Source organism: Chlamydotis macqueenii, chromosome 5, assembly GCF_036417535.1.
Source record: "Chlamydotis macqueenii isolate bChlMac1 chromosome 5, bChlMac1.mat, whole genome shotgun sequence".
Taxonomy (NCBI): domain Eukaryota; kingdom Metazoa; phylum Chordata; class Aves; order Otidiformes; family Otididae; genus Chlamydotis; species Chlamydotis macqueenii.
In genome coordinates this window covers 6381942-6397301 of record NC_141560.1, presented here as the reverse complement: position 1 = coordinate 6397301, position 15360 = coordinate 6381942, and the positions used below count along the sequence as shown (strand labels likewise).

The window sequence follows — 15360 nt, the reverse complement described above, 5'->3', positions numbered from 1 at the left end:
AGGCCCACAGGCAACAGTGGATTTTGTGTAACTACCACAGCCCTGAAAAATGTTTAACTGATTCCTGTTACCAGTTTAAAAAAAAAAAACCTAGTACAAATAGAATATTTAATTCTAGTGGTTTTTTTAACCCATTTGCCTTTGTGTCATGTCCATTTCCTTTTCCTTTGCTTAGATTGTTCTATGTTCAGCTTTCTCTAACTGCCTCATCAGTTGGAAACACAGGTTAACACCACAACTAAGAGGTGGGACCACAGCTTGGTAGCTGAAGCAACAGCTAAGTCAGTAGCACAGGCATCAGGGTAAACTGCTGCTGTACAGCAGTCTTTGGTTGTTTCAGCATTACCTGCTACCTTCTCCTAAGCAATTAAGGGCCATGATGGGCTTTAACAACAGTCCATGCCGGTGCTTCCACAGTTACGCTTCCCTATTACTATTATGAAGACTGTAGGAGGTAGAAATATTACCCCTCTGTAGAAGCAAGCCTCACTGATTCCTTTGAGAGAAAAGAGGCTAATTAAGTCTCTAGCAATGCCACACATGACAATTTCTTAGCACTAAAGTTCTGCACCCTTCATTCAAACTTGCACACAGAATTAAATACAAACCATGAAGAACAGTTGGCACGGAGGTGTAGTGAAAAAAAAAAAACAAAATAACTAAAATTACTCTTTGCAAAAGTACCACCTCCAGTTTCTTCTTCAAGACCAGAAGTAGTAGTGGAGAGTAATTATATGAAAGATCAAAATGGTTGCGTTTGTGTCAAGTACAAGGATGAAGAATAAAAGCAGTAGCGAGTAAAAACACAGGAACTGCATGCCAACTATTCAGTATGCAAATTTCTGTATCCAAGTTGCCAACACGATAACAAAACAAAGAAGTTTGTGTACGGGAACATACTACAGAATGTATGTGAAGGTAAAGCATCCCCTTTCAGCTGCTATTTAAGAATTTTCTTCTGAAGATACGAGGACTGCCAAATAAACCAGAACTCAGTTGTAAAGCCAATACACAATTCTTTATGCCTGGATGCATTTCACTTATGTCACATCCAAGCATGTAAGTTAATTCTTGCTGATAGGTGAAGTACTACTTTATGAAGTACAGTACTTTTGGTGACAGAGCGTTGTTTCCAGTGATCGAACCTCAACTGCGATCACTGTTCATATTTTTCAGTTCTGGGGTTTCTTTCCATGTCACTCTGACCACCGACATCTAAGAACCTAAATGGTATGCTTGCTCTAAGACGCTCTGTGCTTAAGAATAAAAGTGTCTCCACAGTCCATTTTGAAAATTAATAGATCCTTGAAGCTGATAGTTACAAATCTGTTTAACCTACAAGTATAGCCTTTCTTTTTCGTATTTGGGCAAAAATGTCTCCCACAAGAGGGGAAAAAAAATTATACACGACTTCCTGCATCACTTGGCAGGAAAGCATTTGGAAACCCAGGCAGGATTCAAATAATGAAATTCCAGAGGACAGATGAACCAACCATACCGGAGTTTTGAGACTACGATCAGCAGCAGAAGGCAAACAATTACAAAACATAGTCCAAAGAGCACATGTTGCTATTGCTTTTTTGGGGGAAGAGGTTTTTTAACAAGAACTAGAAATATGTTTCTTTACAAAACAGCTAAAATAATTGGGGTGGGGGGAAAGATAACATAAAAGAGAGAAGATACTTACAGTATCATCATTCCTGTAGGGGTTCAGTCTGTTATAAACGGCTTCAATCACACTTCGTCTAGAGTTTAAAAAAAAAAAAACACAAGATTTTAAGGCTGTGGTTTTTTTTTTTTTAAAGTCAAGTTCTCCAAGTACAATTTTAATTTAAAACACAAACTTTAAAAGGTTTTAAATTCACAGAACCAAGATTACTGCAAGTTAGCACTAAGCGCCATTAAACATTGAACACAGCTATCATATCCTTCAAAACGAAAAACACAGCTGAATACCATTCAGAGTTCAGTGGCAGAAAAGCACAATTTGACATTCAGATGAAGCTGCGATGCCATTTGGTGATGTATCTTGACTTTGGAAAAAGGCAGAAAACTTCATGGACACTGAATGCCCTGGTCATTTGTATGTCTGATGAACACTGCAGTAGTCCTTCATGTATTACGGCACTTTCATAGGGGAATAGTAGTTTTTTATTTTCCGGGTGCACAAAAACTGCATTCTGAAGTACATTTTTTTCTCATGTTACGTTCTGAAATGTACTTTCTATGTACAAACCTGGAAAAATTATTTCTGAAGCAATAATCTCCTGCCACTTCTCAAGAAAATTTGAACGACAAACAGCAGTTCTATGTATTGTATCTACAGACTGAGAATAATTTTGTCTGGTAAAAAAATATTAAAAAATTAATTCAAACATCTTGACAGTTTTCTCCTTTTAAAAAAATTGCTTAGTAGATTTAAGATTGCTTATAATTAACTTTTGTCTCTGGGATTCTCAGATTTTCTAATGTTGCCAGGAATACTGATAGGAAAAATATTAATAAAATATTAATAGAAAAATTGCAAGCAACACTTAAACAAGTAACAGGATTTTTTTTGTGTTACACAGGGAGAGAAGGCTTTCTTGAAAACCGATACTCAAAAAAATGTGAGGCTGAAGGAAGAGGAAGCCTTTGCCTTACCCAGCATATAAGGAAATAACTTTGGAGGGGGAGTAGGAAGGAAAGAAGGGAGTAAAAGACAGGAATTACAGACGGGACTTTAAAAGCAACTTTCTTCCAGATCCCCTTTCTGCAGAATCAAGTGTGACGAAGCTGCAGACTACAGCTGCGGTACAAAACAAACTTCAAAGAACAACCTTTTAACTGCTCAGGAATGCATGCAGAGCAATCACAAAGGAGTACGTTAGAAGAAAAAAAAAGCAGATGATAGGCTTTATAATCATTCTGTAACTCTGAAAAGTCAGGAACTACCATGCAGCAGTATCAACATCATAGTGAATCTAGTGAATGATTACAGGGCACAGAAGAACAGGCTGAATTTAAAGCAATAAAACCAAGCAGTTACACACCAAGTACATGGCACATACGAACTGGAAAGTTTCCCTTGTCTTTCAAGAAATTGGTATCTTTGATTCTAAATAAAGGTATGTTTCTTGAAAAGCATTATTTTCCTTCCAAACTGGTAGTAGTGAAGTATGCTAAAATCCAATTAAATCCATACTTCTATTAATCCTTATTCAAACTAGCATCACCAAGACATAAAATTCCATGGAAATCAGACACTTCAGCACTTCCTCACAACTATGATGCTACTGCTAGCCAAAGGAGATTGAGAAGAATCAGTTTGTATCTCATATTTCATGAGTAACTGACTCATTGATACGTCAGGACTACAGCAACACATCCTAGGGAGACGCTACCATTATATATGAAATTGTATCTTCTTTTCCTAGTCAAACAGTTTATATAAGAATAATTTTGTTTTGTAGAAGTCACCTTTACAGTTCAGTTATCATTTATTCAATTACATACCTAGAGTCTTCATGTTTCTGTGTAATAATACAAAAAATCATACTCAGAAGGGTTAAAAATAGTCTATACCATACACGCCCAATCTATTTTAACACAGTACAGGTTCATGAACAACCTTTTTAAACAAAAATCCCTTGGTTTGGTGTGCAAAAGACCTAAGCACATTGGTCCCTTAAAGACTGAACATAAATTTGAGACGCCACAGAGCATGATTTTTCTTTTTTGATAGACTTCTATCCAGTTTACAGATTTGTCACAAGCAGAGAGATACAAAAGCAAACTTTTAAGCAATTACAACGATGCTTTAGCTACAGACAAGAAAAGAAAGCTGCCAAGCAAAACATCATACGCATGTCACTTCTTGAAGTGTAGAGCTACATACTCACATAACTACTAAAGTAATGCGTTATTTTTGCATCTTCAAAGGTAACCTCCCACCCAGAAAACCCAGTTAATTACAAAAAACAGACACACTCAGGCCACCCTTAAAAGAACCCTCAGTTCTTCCCAAAACTACAGCTTGACATTTAATTTTAGTAGTGATTCATAGTTAACTCTGTTCTTATGCTTGTCCTTTTCATTCAGAACAACTGAGTAATAAGAATTGGAGAACAGATCTTCACCTTTTGTCCTGTATCCTTCTTCCCTCCCCCCAGTTTTAAGAGTGGCCTTACAGTTAAGTCTCGATTTAAATCAAAAAGCACATTTACAGTGATGTGAACTCACTTGCTCGCCAATTCACCCCCCGGCGGGAGGTTTGGGATGCTCTCAGTTGCTAACGTACGCATCACGTGGACTAAGTCTGGGACTCCTTCACCCTGCTTCTTTATGATCTCTGGGAATCAGAAGTACTTTTTTTGTAAGTGCAGTCCAAATTTAACTTAAAAAGATTGAAACACTCAGTTTTATAAAAAAAGGCAGCTTAATTTCTGTTAATGTAAAAAAAAAAAAGATAACAGACCATATTCAACACAATAAATGTTAAATTTGGTTCCATACGAAAAAGAATCTTTAACAGATATGACAAAGATATACCGCTGTTAACATGCACATTGGTTTTAGAAATACACAACTACCTAACAAAAGTGGGAAAAGGTTCTTTAATGGCTTTCCTGCTATATATTAGCTGTCATAGAAGATGTAATATCTTCCCAACAAAATGCCCTGGGCACGAGGCAGATATTAACATCAGCTTTATCGCTGCAACAGAAGATAAAAGATTATCATTATCACAGAAAGCATAATATTTTCAAGAAACAAAAGGTTAGACATTAAAAATAATTCCCATGGCTGTATGTGTATTAGCCAATACTTGTACCTCACTGCATTACAGCAACATGCAAATTTTAAGAACTGTTATGTACAAATTAAAAGGCAAGGACATCAACATCGAAGGGACAGTTTCATCCTCAACTCACTTAGGGGATAGGTGAATATTGGGCAGTTATTTAAAGCTGATCCACTCCAACTTCTGGGTGAAGAGAATCTGTACTGTAGCCACAGTCATGTTTGCTAAGAAATTAATTCTTTAACTTCATTCTTAGGTCTGCTTCCCCCCCACCCCCAAGTCATAAACACATGATTTTATTTGAACTTAAAGAGATTTCAGATCATACCATCCCCGAAGAGCCACTCTTTAAATAAGGATTTTATGTAATTTAAAGAACAAGCACATGTTAAAAAATATATCTTATCGGTTTCTCTGTAAACATGAGCTCTTAGCAATTAAAAGAGGTATGAATTATTGAGACTTGGCACTGTCAATCTTCAAGAGAACACTGCTGCACACACGCAATAATGTGTGCATACGTGCATCTATATACATGCACATACTACAAGCACACTATTCTTCATGTAATAAAGCACTGACACAGCTTGAAAAGTAGTTCTAATTCATCAGTACCACTCTTGAAAAATACTCTAGCATTCAGTTTTTGCCCTAAATGATAATTTGAGTGCAGCATACCAAGTTTCCATTTTCTAATTTAATTAGTGAAATAAGGCACATTAAAAGCTTTTAAAACCAACATGTAACCAGTCCTTTTTAGATCCAAAATTAAAAACAATTGTGAATTACTTTTTGTGCATGTAAGTTTTTCAGGGCTGCCTGTGTTTACAAAAAGTATCAGCTCTGTTTTGCAGTCAGGCTGTGTAAATTATTTGCAAGATACAGTGGAAACACTCTCTAGTCCTCAACCAATGTCAAACTCTGCAACACAAAGTTTCAAGCTGTTTACTTCCAAACCTACATTTTAAATACCTACATTTTAAATACATGAGACCACACATCATCGACACCTCAAAAACTTGCCATTTCCTCAAAATCTATAGCCAAAATTCATTTTACCATCTAGTATTTAGTAAATAATCTAACACTCTTAAATCTGAATAAGAAGCAAAGATCTCAGATTTGGTTTGCCAAGTTCCTTTATTGTGCAATTTTGAACATCTAGTATATTCTACATTGTGCTAGTGCTAGAGTTCTGCTTTACAAAAATAAGTAATTTATAGTTTACCTAAACTACACAGTTTCACAACCTGTAACTGTAACATTTAACATACAGTCTCCACTAAATGAATACATTTATAATTTGATAAAACTATAGATACAGACTGAATAAACACTGAAGACACAACAAATGGAGTCGGTCTGCTAGCTGTGTTTAATTTATTGGAATTATCTTATTTCAATACATCTTACAACCCTCCCCCCAACCTTTAATTTACTTTAAAACCTTCGACACATTTTCATGGCATCAAGTACTGGAAAATGTACTTACAACCCTGAAATAAAGGTTTCAAAACATATCTGCTTATTCCATATTCTGAATGGGAATCCCACACAAAGTTCAAGAAAAAGTGAGAGCTTTGATTTTGTGAAAATATGGGAAGGAACATGTAACAGCTAACTTAAAATTATCCATCTCTGTATACGTAAAATATTGCAAGGATTATCTATTACGGAATGTTTTTATGTAAAAAACTGAGAACAGAAAAAAGCTTAGACAAGTTTCTTTTTAGAGTCAACACATCAGTAACACATATTAGTGCAAATAATAGCAATACATTTTGGAATGACTCATTACTTCTACCACGAAGTTCACGTGATATTTTAGGAGTAACACTGATTTATTGCAAGTAATGGCACAAAGACGCTTCTCCACACTTGCTGCTTCTTCCATTATTATTTATTGTAGCTGTAATTCTGGACCATGAACACATCAAAATTAGTAAAAGGAGGGCCCTAGGTGGCACGGTAAGTAGAAAACTTTCTACATTTAGAAAAATCTGAAGCTCCTCTCCTTATTCAAGTTGACTATCAGCACTAAGCCCTATTAAGTCTTAAAATTTGCACTACTTAACAGTACAAAGACATTCTTTGGGCTGAGGGAATAAAAGTATGATCAGAAAAAATGCACATCGATAAGCATCAAATCTCATTACTTGTTGGACTACACTCAGTACTGAAGGGCATAAAAATATGTAATGTGGATTTTCACCAAGTTCCCATTTAAATAAATTTTAACTTTGAATTGATACTACAGATTAGTAAAAATCATTCTAGAAGTACTCTTTAAATTTTCTAGTTCCTTCAGCTAAAGATTAGGCTTTTGAAGTTAAGCACTGCCATTGTTAAAGCATCCTAGGATAATGGTAAGATTATTCACTGTAGTGTCCAAAGTTTCAGATGCAGTAGCAGTCCTACCTTACTAGTCAATACTGTATTATCCACTTATACCAGGAAACAATTTGACTGCACAAGAAGTTAAATTTATTAAGTTAAATGTAACAAAGTTAATCGACTCCTGTTCTTGACCTTCTGCTTTAGTTCAGCCTCTCAACTTCCCTCATGAGTAAGACCTAAAAGGTCAAATTCCGCACACAGCTGATACAAATCACGGGTTGATTAGTGTTTACTACATATTCATTAATTTAAATAATATATTTGTGCAATTATAGACAAAAAGATTGAGGATAACTCTAAAAAGGAAGCAAAGACCCTTCAGAGGAAGTACAGTGTATTTCCTCAAGTTGTTCAGATATCATCCCATTAAATTAGTATTAAAGTGCTTTGTAACTACATACAGAATTCTTCTGCCTCTATGCAAGTATCACACTCCGCTCATTCCTGAAATTTTGTATTTGTATAAATGCAAAGTACTGGCAGCCAAATTCCTTGTCCGTACCATACAATAGTACATACGCAGTTCCAGTGTTTAGGTTCTTCATTTACAAAATGAAGTGCCTGTACAAAAACATGAGCTTTCCTCATTGTAATACTTGTGGAGTACAATGAGGTCAGCTCAAGACACAGCCTTAACTTGAATGTATTTTCATATTCTAGGTCATGAGTTTGTCTGAACTCAGATAAGATATCTAAGATACAAAGATAACACTTGCCCAAATTCGGAGAGTTAGCATGCTGTAAATTAATGAGTAAATTTACAGCATACTTGTTCTTCACCAATTCTGTGAGTGGGCATAAATAGTTAGCTCTTCAAATGCCTGGTGCAAAACTGCTCCCTGCTTTGAAATGGAGAAAGCCATCTGACACATAACTCATGCAGTGTTACCATGCACTTGGATATTCCTGCTACGCTGTCAAAAAGATTCACACTACTGCTTACTGTGCACCAACTTCTCCTATTAGGCAAGTGTTAGATTAAAACATAGAAATGCCCATCTGGACATTTGTTCAGGGGCAGAACAGATGTAGTTTGCCAAGACCTTGAGAATGAGACCTTTGAAAAATGTGATACTTTCTGAAGGAGCACCTACATAGGTAGCAAGTGCTGTAAAATTGCACATTAGTTTGTCTGAACCCAGAATTCCCCTGTGAAGCTGCACTATGTTATCTCTGTGCAAGTTAAGGATGAAAAAAAACTACACAACATATTCCTCTAACTTACTGATCACTGATACCATAGTTGTGAAGAACTCCGCGTATCGTGCTCTGTGTGCTATTAAGGATTCTCAGAGTGTATACACGTAACTAGACTTGTAACATATAGGTCTACAGGAGTCCACTTCAAAAACAGACTTAACCTATACAAATACTGCTTACAGTGTGTCTTATGTCTCAGAAACAAACTTCAAGCTGTGGTTGTTTTTAAATACTGAAAGGCACTATAAACACAGTTTTAATAAGAAATCTTTTAAATCAAATTGATTTAAATCAATATAAAAATATAATTGTTAGTCAGGTGACCCAAAACGCCTAAGACTTTCAGTTTTAGTCTACAGTTTAAGAACACCCAAACTAGAAATTTAAAGCAAAATTTTGAAGTTATTATCAGAGTAAGATGAGCTCCCAGCTTTCGCTCATCATGAATGTATAAAGATTAGCTTTGACAAATTTCTAATGTACTTTCAAATGTTAGCAGGTGCCTTAAAGATGACAGTAATGAAGCTGTAACCCCACCATCATTGGGTAATAAAATATTATGGCTAACTTGTACATAACTATAGGAAAAAATGGCACTCAAAGTACCACCTTCACAGACACTTTCCAAGATATTCTGATTATTTAATTTAACTCCATATCACAGGAACCAGGATTTACTGCTCAGAAGTCAATGGACTCATGAAGAACACTGAGCACAAATGAATTCTTTCTCTGCCATCCTGAATAATTTTCAGGGCTATCGGCTGCTGCACTTTCACAGTAGAATATGAGTGCGTTTTTCAGAGATGTACACTAGATGGCCAATAGCACTTGAAGGTCTATTAAAAAGCTCATACACGTTAAGAGTTTAGAAGTTGGCAGGGGAAGGGGGCCAGGGGGTCTGTTTAGAAACAAAGTTACTTATTTTTTTTTAAATGATCCACCTTCTACTCTGCTTTCCAGGTACTTGTCCAACTCTGCCTCTCTTTTCACCGCCTCTGGCGATACCTTTGGTGCATTCGGAAAACAGATCAATATCACACTCATGTTGTCTCGACTTCCCTGGTGGAAAAGAAAAAACGATTTGAGAATGTATACACACCAAAACGTATACACATCAAAGCATTTTATACACAAAAATTCACAAATCATATGGTATTATAATACAACTACTATGGATTAACATTATCATCAGCTCTAATTCCCCCCCACTCCCTTACAGAACTCCATAAGTCTGCCTGTTCATTCAGGACAACTTTTAAAGTCATTTTGGTCTTTCCTCTTTTATGGTCTGAAGACTACATGGAACCAATTACAGACAGCCTACTGTCTTTTTAAAAACTGACATTACTAGTAAGTGATGTGTAATTACAAAGTTGCGTTCCATCTTAAGTACTATCCAATCATTTTGCAAAAACAGATGAGTATTAGTCGAGTAAACAAAGCCATTACTGCTTAAAAGCACCAAGTAGGTAAGTGCTGAATTCAGACAGCGTTTCCACCCCAGATCAGAGCTATTAGGCTGGGTTTTTTTCCTCATTTTCTTTTAAAACAAGAAGAGCTATGAGTGAGAGAATCTGCTAAAAGACCAGCTGGAAGGGGCCCACGCCTTTACGAAAGCTTTCTTTGAAATGGAAACATTTAAAACTCACAACTGAACAGAACCCTAATACTTGAACACATAAAAACACAAACACATTCTGCTTATGAAAACTAACTGTTTAGTTTACTTTCAAAACCCCTGTGCTCTGGTCTACAAACATGCATCCATATACTTAACTTGTAACACCAATTAAATCCACTGAAGTCACAAGGTCAAGAACAAGCCAGTGTTTAAAATGAGAGTATATGGGTGTACGGGGAGGTGCTGAGAGTTGGCTACTGCAAAGCTTACAGCATCTGCAAGCCACTGTTCCTTCCATGGTATGTGTTTCAGGATTACCATACAAAAATTGTAAAGAAAAACACATGCATTATCAATCCACCAAAGTGCTGGAAAGCAATTACTTTTTTCCAAAAGGGAAACAATGACCTTGTTAGCCATGTAGCGAAAATGGAGATGCTGTCTTGTCTCCTTTGTATCAAAAATGTTCGCTTTTTTACATTATGACTTATAGCTTGCCTTAGACAAGTAAGTGTCAAGCTATGAAACTCAATACTTCAAATACCTTCTGTTGCACCATCCTGCAACTTATTAATACAAAATAGAAGTTAATGTAGACAGCTGTATCACACAACACTGAATAAGTACTTAGGACAAAATAAAACTTAACTTAGGAAGTCATATCTTCATAGTAAAGAAGAAATTTTAAACCGCCAAATATAAAGTCAGGGTTAATTCATTCTGCATTTATCTTGGTGTAGTTACAACAGCAATGTTACTACCATATGCCCAAGGAGAGGAAGATTAAAAAGAGAAAGAACATTCTCTAGCATGATTAAGAATTAAGGTTTTGTAAAGTACGTTGTAAAACAGAAAAGGGCAGTTATTGTCCCTGGCTTGCCCATAAATTCCCATCAGCTTCTACTTTCCCAGTGATCACAACATATCTGTACATGATTTTAAACTCTTCATTAATCAACTACCCAGAAAGCCATACTGTTTCTGTTGTGTATTCGTACCCCTCTATCACCATTTCTGTGGGAATCATGGTAAATACTGTCAAAGTCATGTTGACATAAACCATTGGATACTCATAGACTGGAATCAAAACTTATTATTAACTTGTTCATAAACTTATAATAGTGAAAACACAGTAAACTTCTTCTCTCAAGTCTGGCTACCTTGTACAAGCAGGTGTCAACTATCTCATTGCAAACTTTCTCAAGGTCGTCAGTGACTTCAAGTCTGGATCTTACAAAGTCACACAGCTCTTCATTTCCCATAACATCCCAGATACCGTCGCAAGCCAGTATGATGAACTGATCATCTTCTTCTGATCTCTCAATTTCATAAACTTCAGGCTCAGGTGAGACTAGCTGTTCTGTAGGACCTTTCCCATGGACACATTTGTAATCAAAGTCCCCAAGTGCCCTCGAAACAGCAAGAGAGCCATTCACCCGCTGAATCATTACAGAGCCACCTGCATTCTGTATACGCTCCTTCTCCAGTGGATTACTTGGTTTGTGATCCTGTGTGAAGAAGTGAACCTTCCTGTTTCTACAAAGTAAACCTCTTGAGTCTCCACAGTTGATGAAGTATGTATGTTGGGGAGAAATCATGACACCCACAGCTGTTGACCCACTTCTGTCTGCGCCATGTTTCTTCTCGGAGATGACTCTCATGTGTTCATCAATTTGCAGAAAACCTGTTCTGATGCCGCTCTTTACACTTTCCACAGATGGTGGCCCATCTGGCCCTTTAAAATCCTGGTTGCTCGTGATGTGATCTAATAAATGCTCACAGCAGTACTTGGCAACCTGTGATCCAGCGTGCCCATCATATACAGCAAAAAATGACCATCCGTCAAGTCCATTTGGCAAACCAATCACAGCCGTATGTGCATCCTCCATTTCAACTCGCCAGCCTTGCATACTACTCAGACCATAACGAAGCCCATTCCCTTGCCCCTGGGCATTATGCTTCTCCATCTTTGGCTTGTCTAAAAATGCTCCCATGATGACTTTCTTTCAGTTCTAAAAAGAAAAAAAAAAGGATTATTAAGATATTTCTTAAACAACTCTTGTTTAAATTTCCTATTGGAAACTATTAATAGCCCAAATAATGTTAAGATGACACAAATATACAGAGATAAAGCTGACTTTTCTGTGTCTCAAGTCAAATTTGCATTGCTTTCACCTAATTTAAACAAGGACACTGCTACTAGTTGAGCTGCACTTTTCATATTTTTGTAAGTATTTTCAGCTGTTTAATGTGAAGAACTTATATTCCACTATCACCCATGGTTCTGACAAAAGCCTCTAGTACAAATATGTATCAAATTAGTTTGAGAGAGCACCTGTTAACTGGCACACACCTGAACAACTCTGTTCCCTGTGATTGCTGAGCCAATGAAAGACTTCAGTGTTTCCAGGATGGTGGCATTCCCTAGATCCCTACCTGCTGGCCACAAAGTCCTGCTCACATTCTGCTTTTCTGATGGTGGTGGGGAAAGGAAAGTAAATTGATTAGGTTTTCTTTTGGGGGATGAGGTTTGAGGGTTTTTGTTTGGTTGGTGGTGGTTTTTTTACACAGATAAACTGATCTGAACGATCAAGATGATGCCAGAGTCTGCATAAAGGAAGAGGCAATGCTGGATAACTATGAGCAAAGGAACAGAGCAGCTGTCCCTTTAGGCAGCAGCAAGCTATTAGTTTGGCTCAGCCATCTTGTGAAAGCTCATCCTTAGATTTTCAGTTAAATTACGCAGCACACTTCTCAGATGTCTGTGCTGCAGATTTACTTAAAACCTTAATGTATTCATGCTTCACTGAAAGAAAACTGCCCCTGACAAGTCTAAGGAAAACTGCTTGGAAATAAAATCACAAGTATTGTACATCCATGCTTCCTTATGCCCACACCCTATCCTCCTCCACCTCCCATCACTGGGATGTGATGCAGCAAATATTAATGCTTAAGAGAGTAAGAACTATATTTGCAGGCAGCGTAAACTGACTGGTTTATCTTCATGGCTTTCACACCCTAACCATCCAACCCACCCTTCTAATCCACATCAGTTTATTTGTGCATTCATTATTAAAAAAGAAAATCACACAAAATAGGTCACACATTTTACATATTTGCAAATTTTGCCCTGGGAAACACGAAAGAGTGTGCAAATCACTTATACAATACAAGGTAATGGAACAAGACTATGAGCTCTTCTATTTAAAGACAGTGGACAAAAATTAACTGCAAAAAGAGTCTCTGAAATAGATTTTACCTAAGGCCCCAACTAAGTATGTACTAGCAGAAAAGTTAGTATACTAGGGGTTTTAGAAAGTTTTAACTTGTATGTAGAATACATTTCATCAGTTTTCTAAGTGGCAACATCACTTTTTGATAGCATGCTTTTACTGCAATACAGCTCCGGCTATAAAAGACACTACATACCTTAATTTCACATTGCCTCTTCCAGCCACTATCAACCTTTCTAAAACATCTGCATGTTTTAGAATAAACAGTCAAGAAATGTTTATATTTGATCTCACCACAACAGTAATTCAAATGTGAGGCACAGAGACTGGAAATACACTCTTTGCCTCATATGCTTTGTTAACAAAAAGAAAAGCCACACATACTTCAGCTGTACGGAGAGAGATGTCAGCAGCAGTACACCTCTGCTTCCTCTCACCCCCACCCTTCCTCTTAAGTTCTGTCTCTTCTCAAACGAACACAAAATATTGATGCCCACACAAACTGTAACTAGCCAACAGGATACAGTGTACACTGGTCTTGTATCCTAAGCACATGCATGAGGTTCACATTACTGCAGTTGCTAGGAAAAAAAATATGACTTTGACTTTATCTTCACATGCAACTCCAGTGAAGTCAGAGTGATCAAAATAATTACAGAATGCTGTCATAAATCAAACAGGGAATTATTTTGCAGGATAATAACTTTTTATTCATTGCATGATAGCAGCAGCGCTTAAACTAATGCCTAACACTTTCTTATTGTTGAAGAGATCATAAAATAGAACGCAGATACTTGATTATTTCATCTTAGAGCTCAAAAAGCAGAAATTGCCCTGGCAAATACCACATTTCTGTGAAGTATTTTACATTATTACTGTGTTTAAAAGAAAACAAAAGTCAAAATCATTAAGAACAGGTTATAGTTAAACTGACCACAAGCACTGTCAAACTTGGACTAAAAAAGACAGTTTTCCTTCTAATCTCTCACATTACTAGGTGCACAGTATTGAGTTGTGCTTTGTAAGCTGTTCTTCCCTCTCAGTAGTTTGTCACGTAAACCATGATTAAAAATACATACAGACAGGTCATACGCAGTTCTAGCAACTTACACAGAACTGCTAGCACACTTCAAAAATTAACAAATCCACTCTCCATTTAAAATCAAGTTGTCTTATCCCTTCCCAGAAGGTAAACTGAAAGCTGTTGCTATTCTAAATTAAGCCTTGTAGGTGAGATGTCGACACATGATTCTTCAAGGGTGCGAGATACCCGCTGTAGATGCGAATACAATCAGACAGAAGGATAACCACAATGTGGTCACACAACTTCTACTTAGGAAATTATTCACAGCCCGTAGCATAAAGCAGTCACCTTCTGAAAACTGCAGTATCAAACTGCAGTTGCCTTCCTTGCAACACTCCAGCTAATCCACCAGAATGCCAGCCTAAACCTGTAAGAGTAGGTCAGGTTTTCAAAATCCTTGCTGTATCTGAAGGGAAAGCACAGATTACTTGTGAATGAATACGCCAGCTCTTTAGTGGTGGTTTTTTTTTTTTCAGATTTTCAATTCTTGTTCACAAAATGCTGAGTTTAATATGATCAGTCTGTGAATTCCTATGAATCAGAGGCTACCTGTTACTTCTCTCGCCTCACTCTTATGTATGGCTAAAACCTGAAGAATTTAAAGAGTCTTAGTTATAAAAAAAATTTAGAAAAATCTTAGTTTTAAAAGAAGGGGGAAGTCAAAACACATATGAAAAGGCCTCCTTCCTACTAAAAATATCTTTTAGATCTGTTTTTGAGTCCCTATCTACGGAAACATCTTTCACAAATGAGTGTCTACGTAAATTGCTAGTATGCTTTTCATTCTTTCACAAGGTGGTTTGTGCACTATACTGATAAAGTTGGAACGACACCTTTCGTTAAGCATGTAACTCTGTATGCAAATCAGATTAACCTACAACAGCGCAAGCACCCAAGTTACAGCGTGACTTTGTTATGTAATAACACTAAAGAGAGATGTCAGACCCAGAACCGTCGGTATGCATGATGTGCAATAAAGCAACAGATTCTGAACATGTTTAACTTAATCCTCTCCTGTATTTCTTTAGTCATCTTCCCA

The 15360-nt window shown here is 36.8% G+C and overlaps 1 protein-coding gene across 2 annotated transcripts in view; it reads right to left on the bottom strand.

The window, feature by feature from the left end:
• Positions 1-15360, bottom strand: part of PPM1A (protein phosphatase, Mg2+/Mn2+ dependent 1A) — a 35054-nt gene that overhangs the window by 8151 nt on the left and 11543 nt on the right. The window contains exons 2-5 of one of the 2 annotated variants that reach the window (XM_086750012.1): positions 11165-12016; positions 9325-9442; positions 4222-4330; positions 1688-1745 (exon numbers count right to left, since the gene is read on the bottom strand). In XM_086750012.1, the coding sequence (XP_086606138.1) occupies positions 1688-1745; positions 4222-4330; positions 9325-9442; positions 11165-11998 (1119 nt within the window). In that variant the 5' untranslated portion in view covers positions 11999-12016. The remainder of the gene's footprint in view (positions 1-1687; positions 1746-4221; positions 4331-9324; positions 9443-11164; positions 12017-15360) is intronic. The other variant, XM_086750013.1, reaches the window with a different exon arrangement.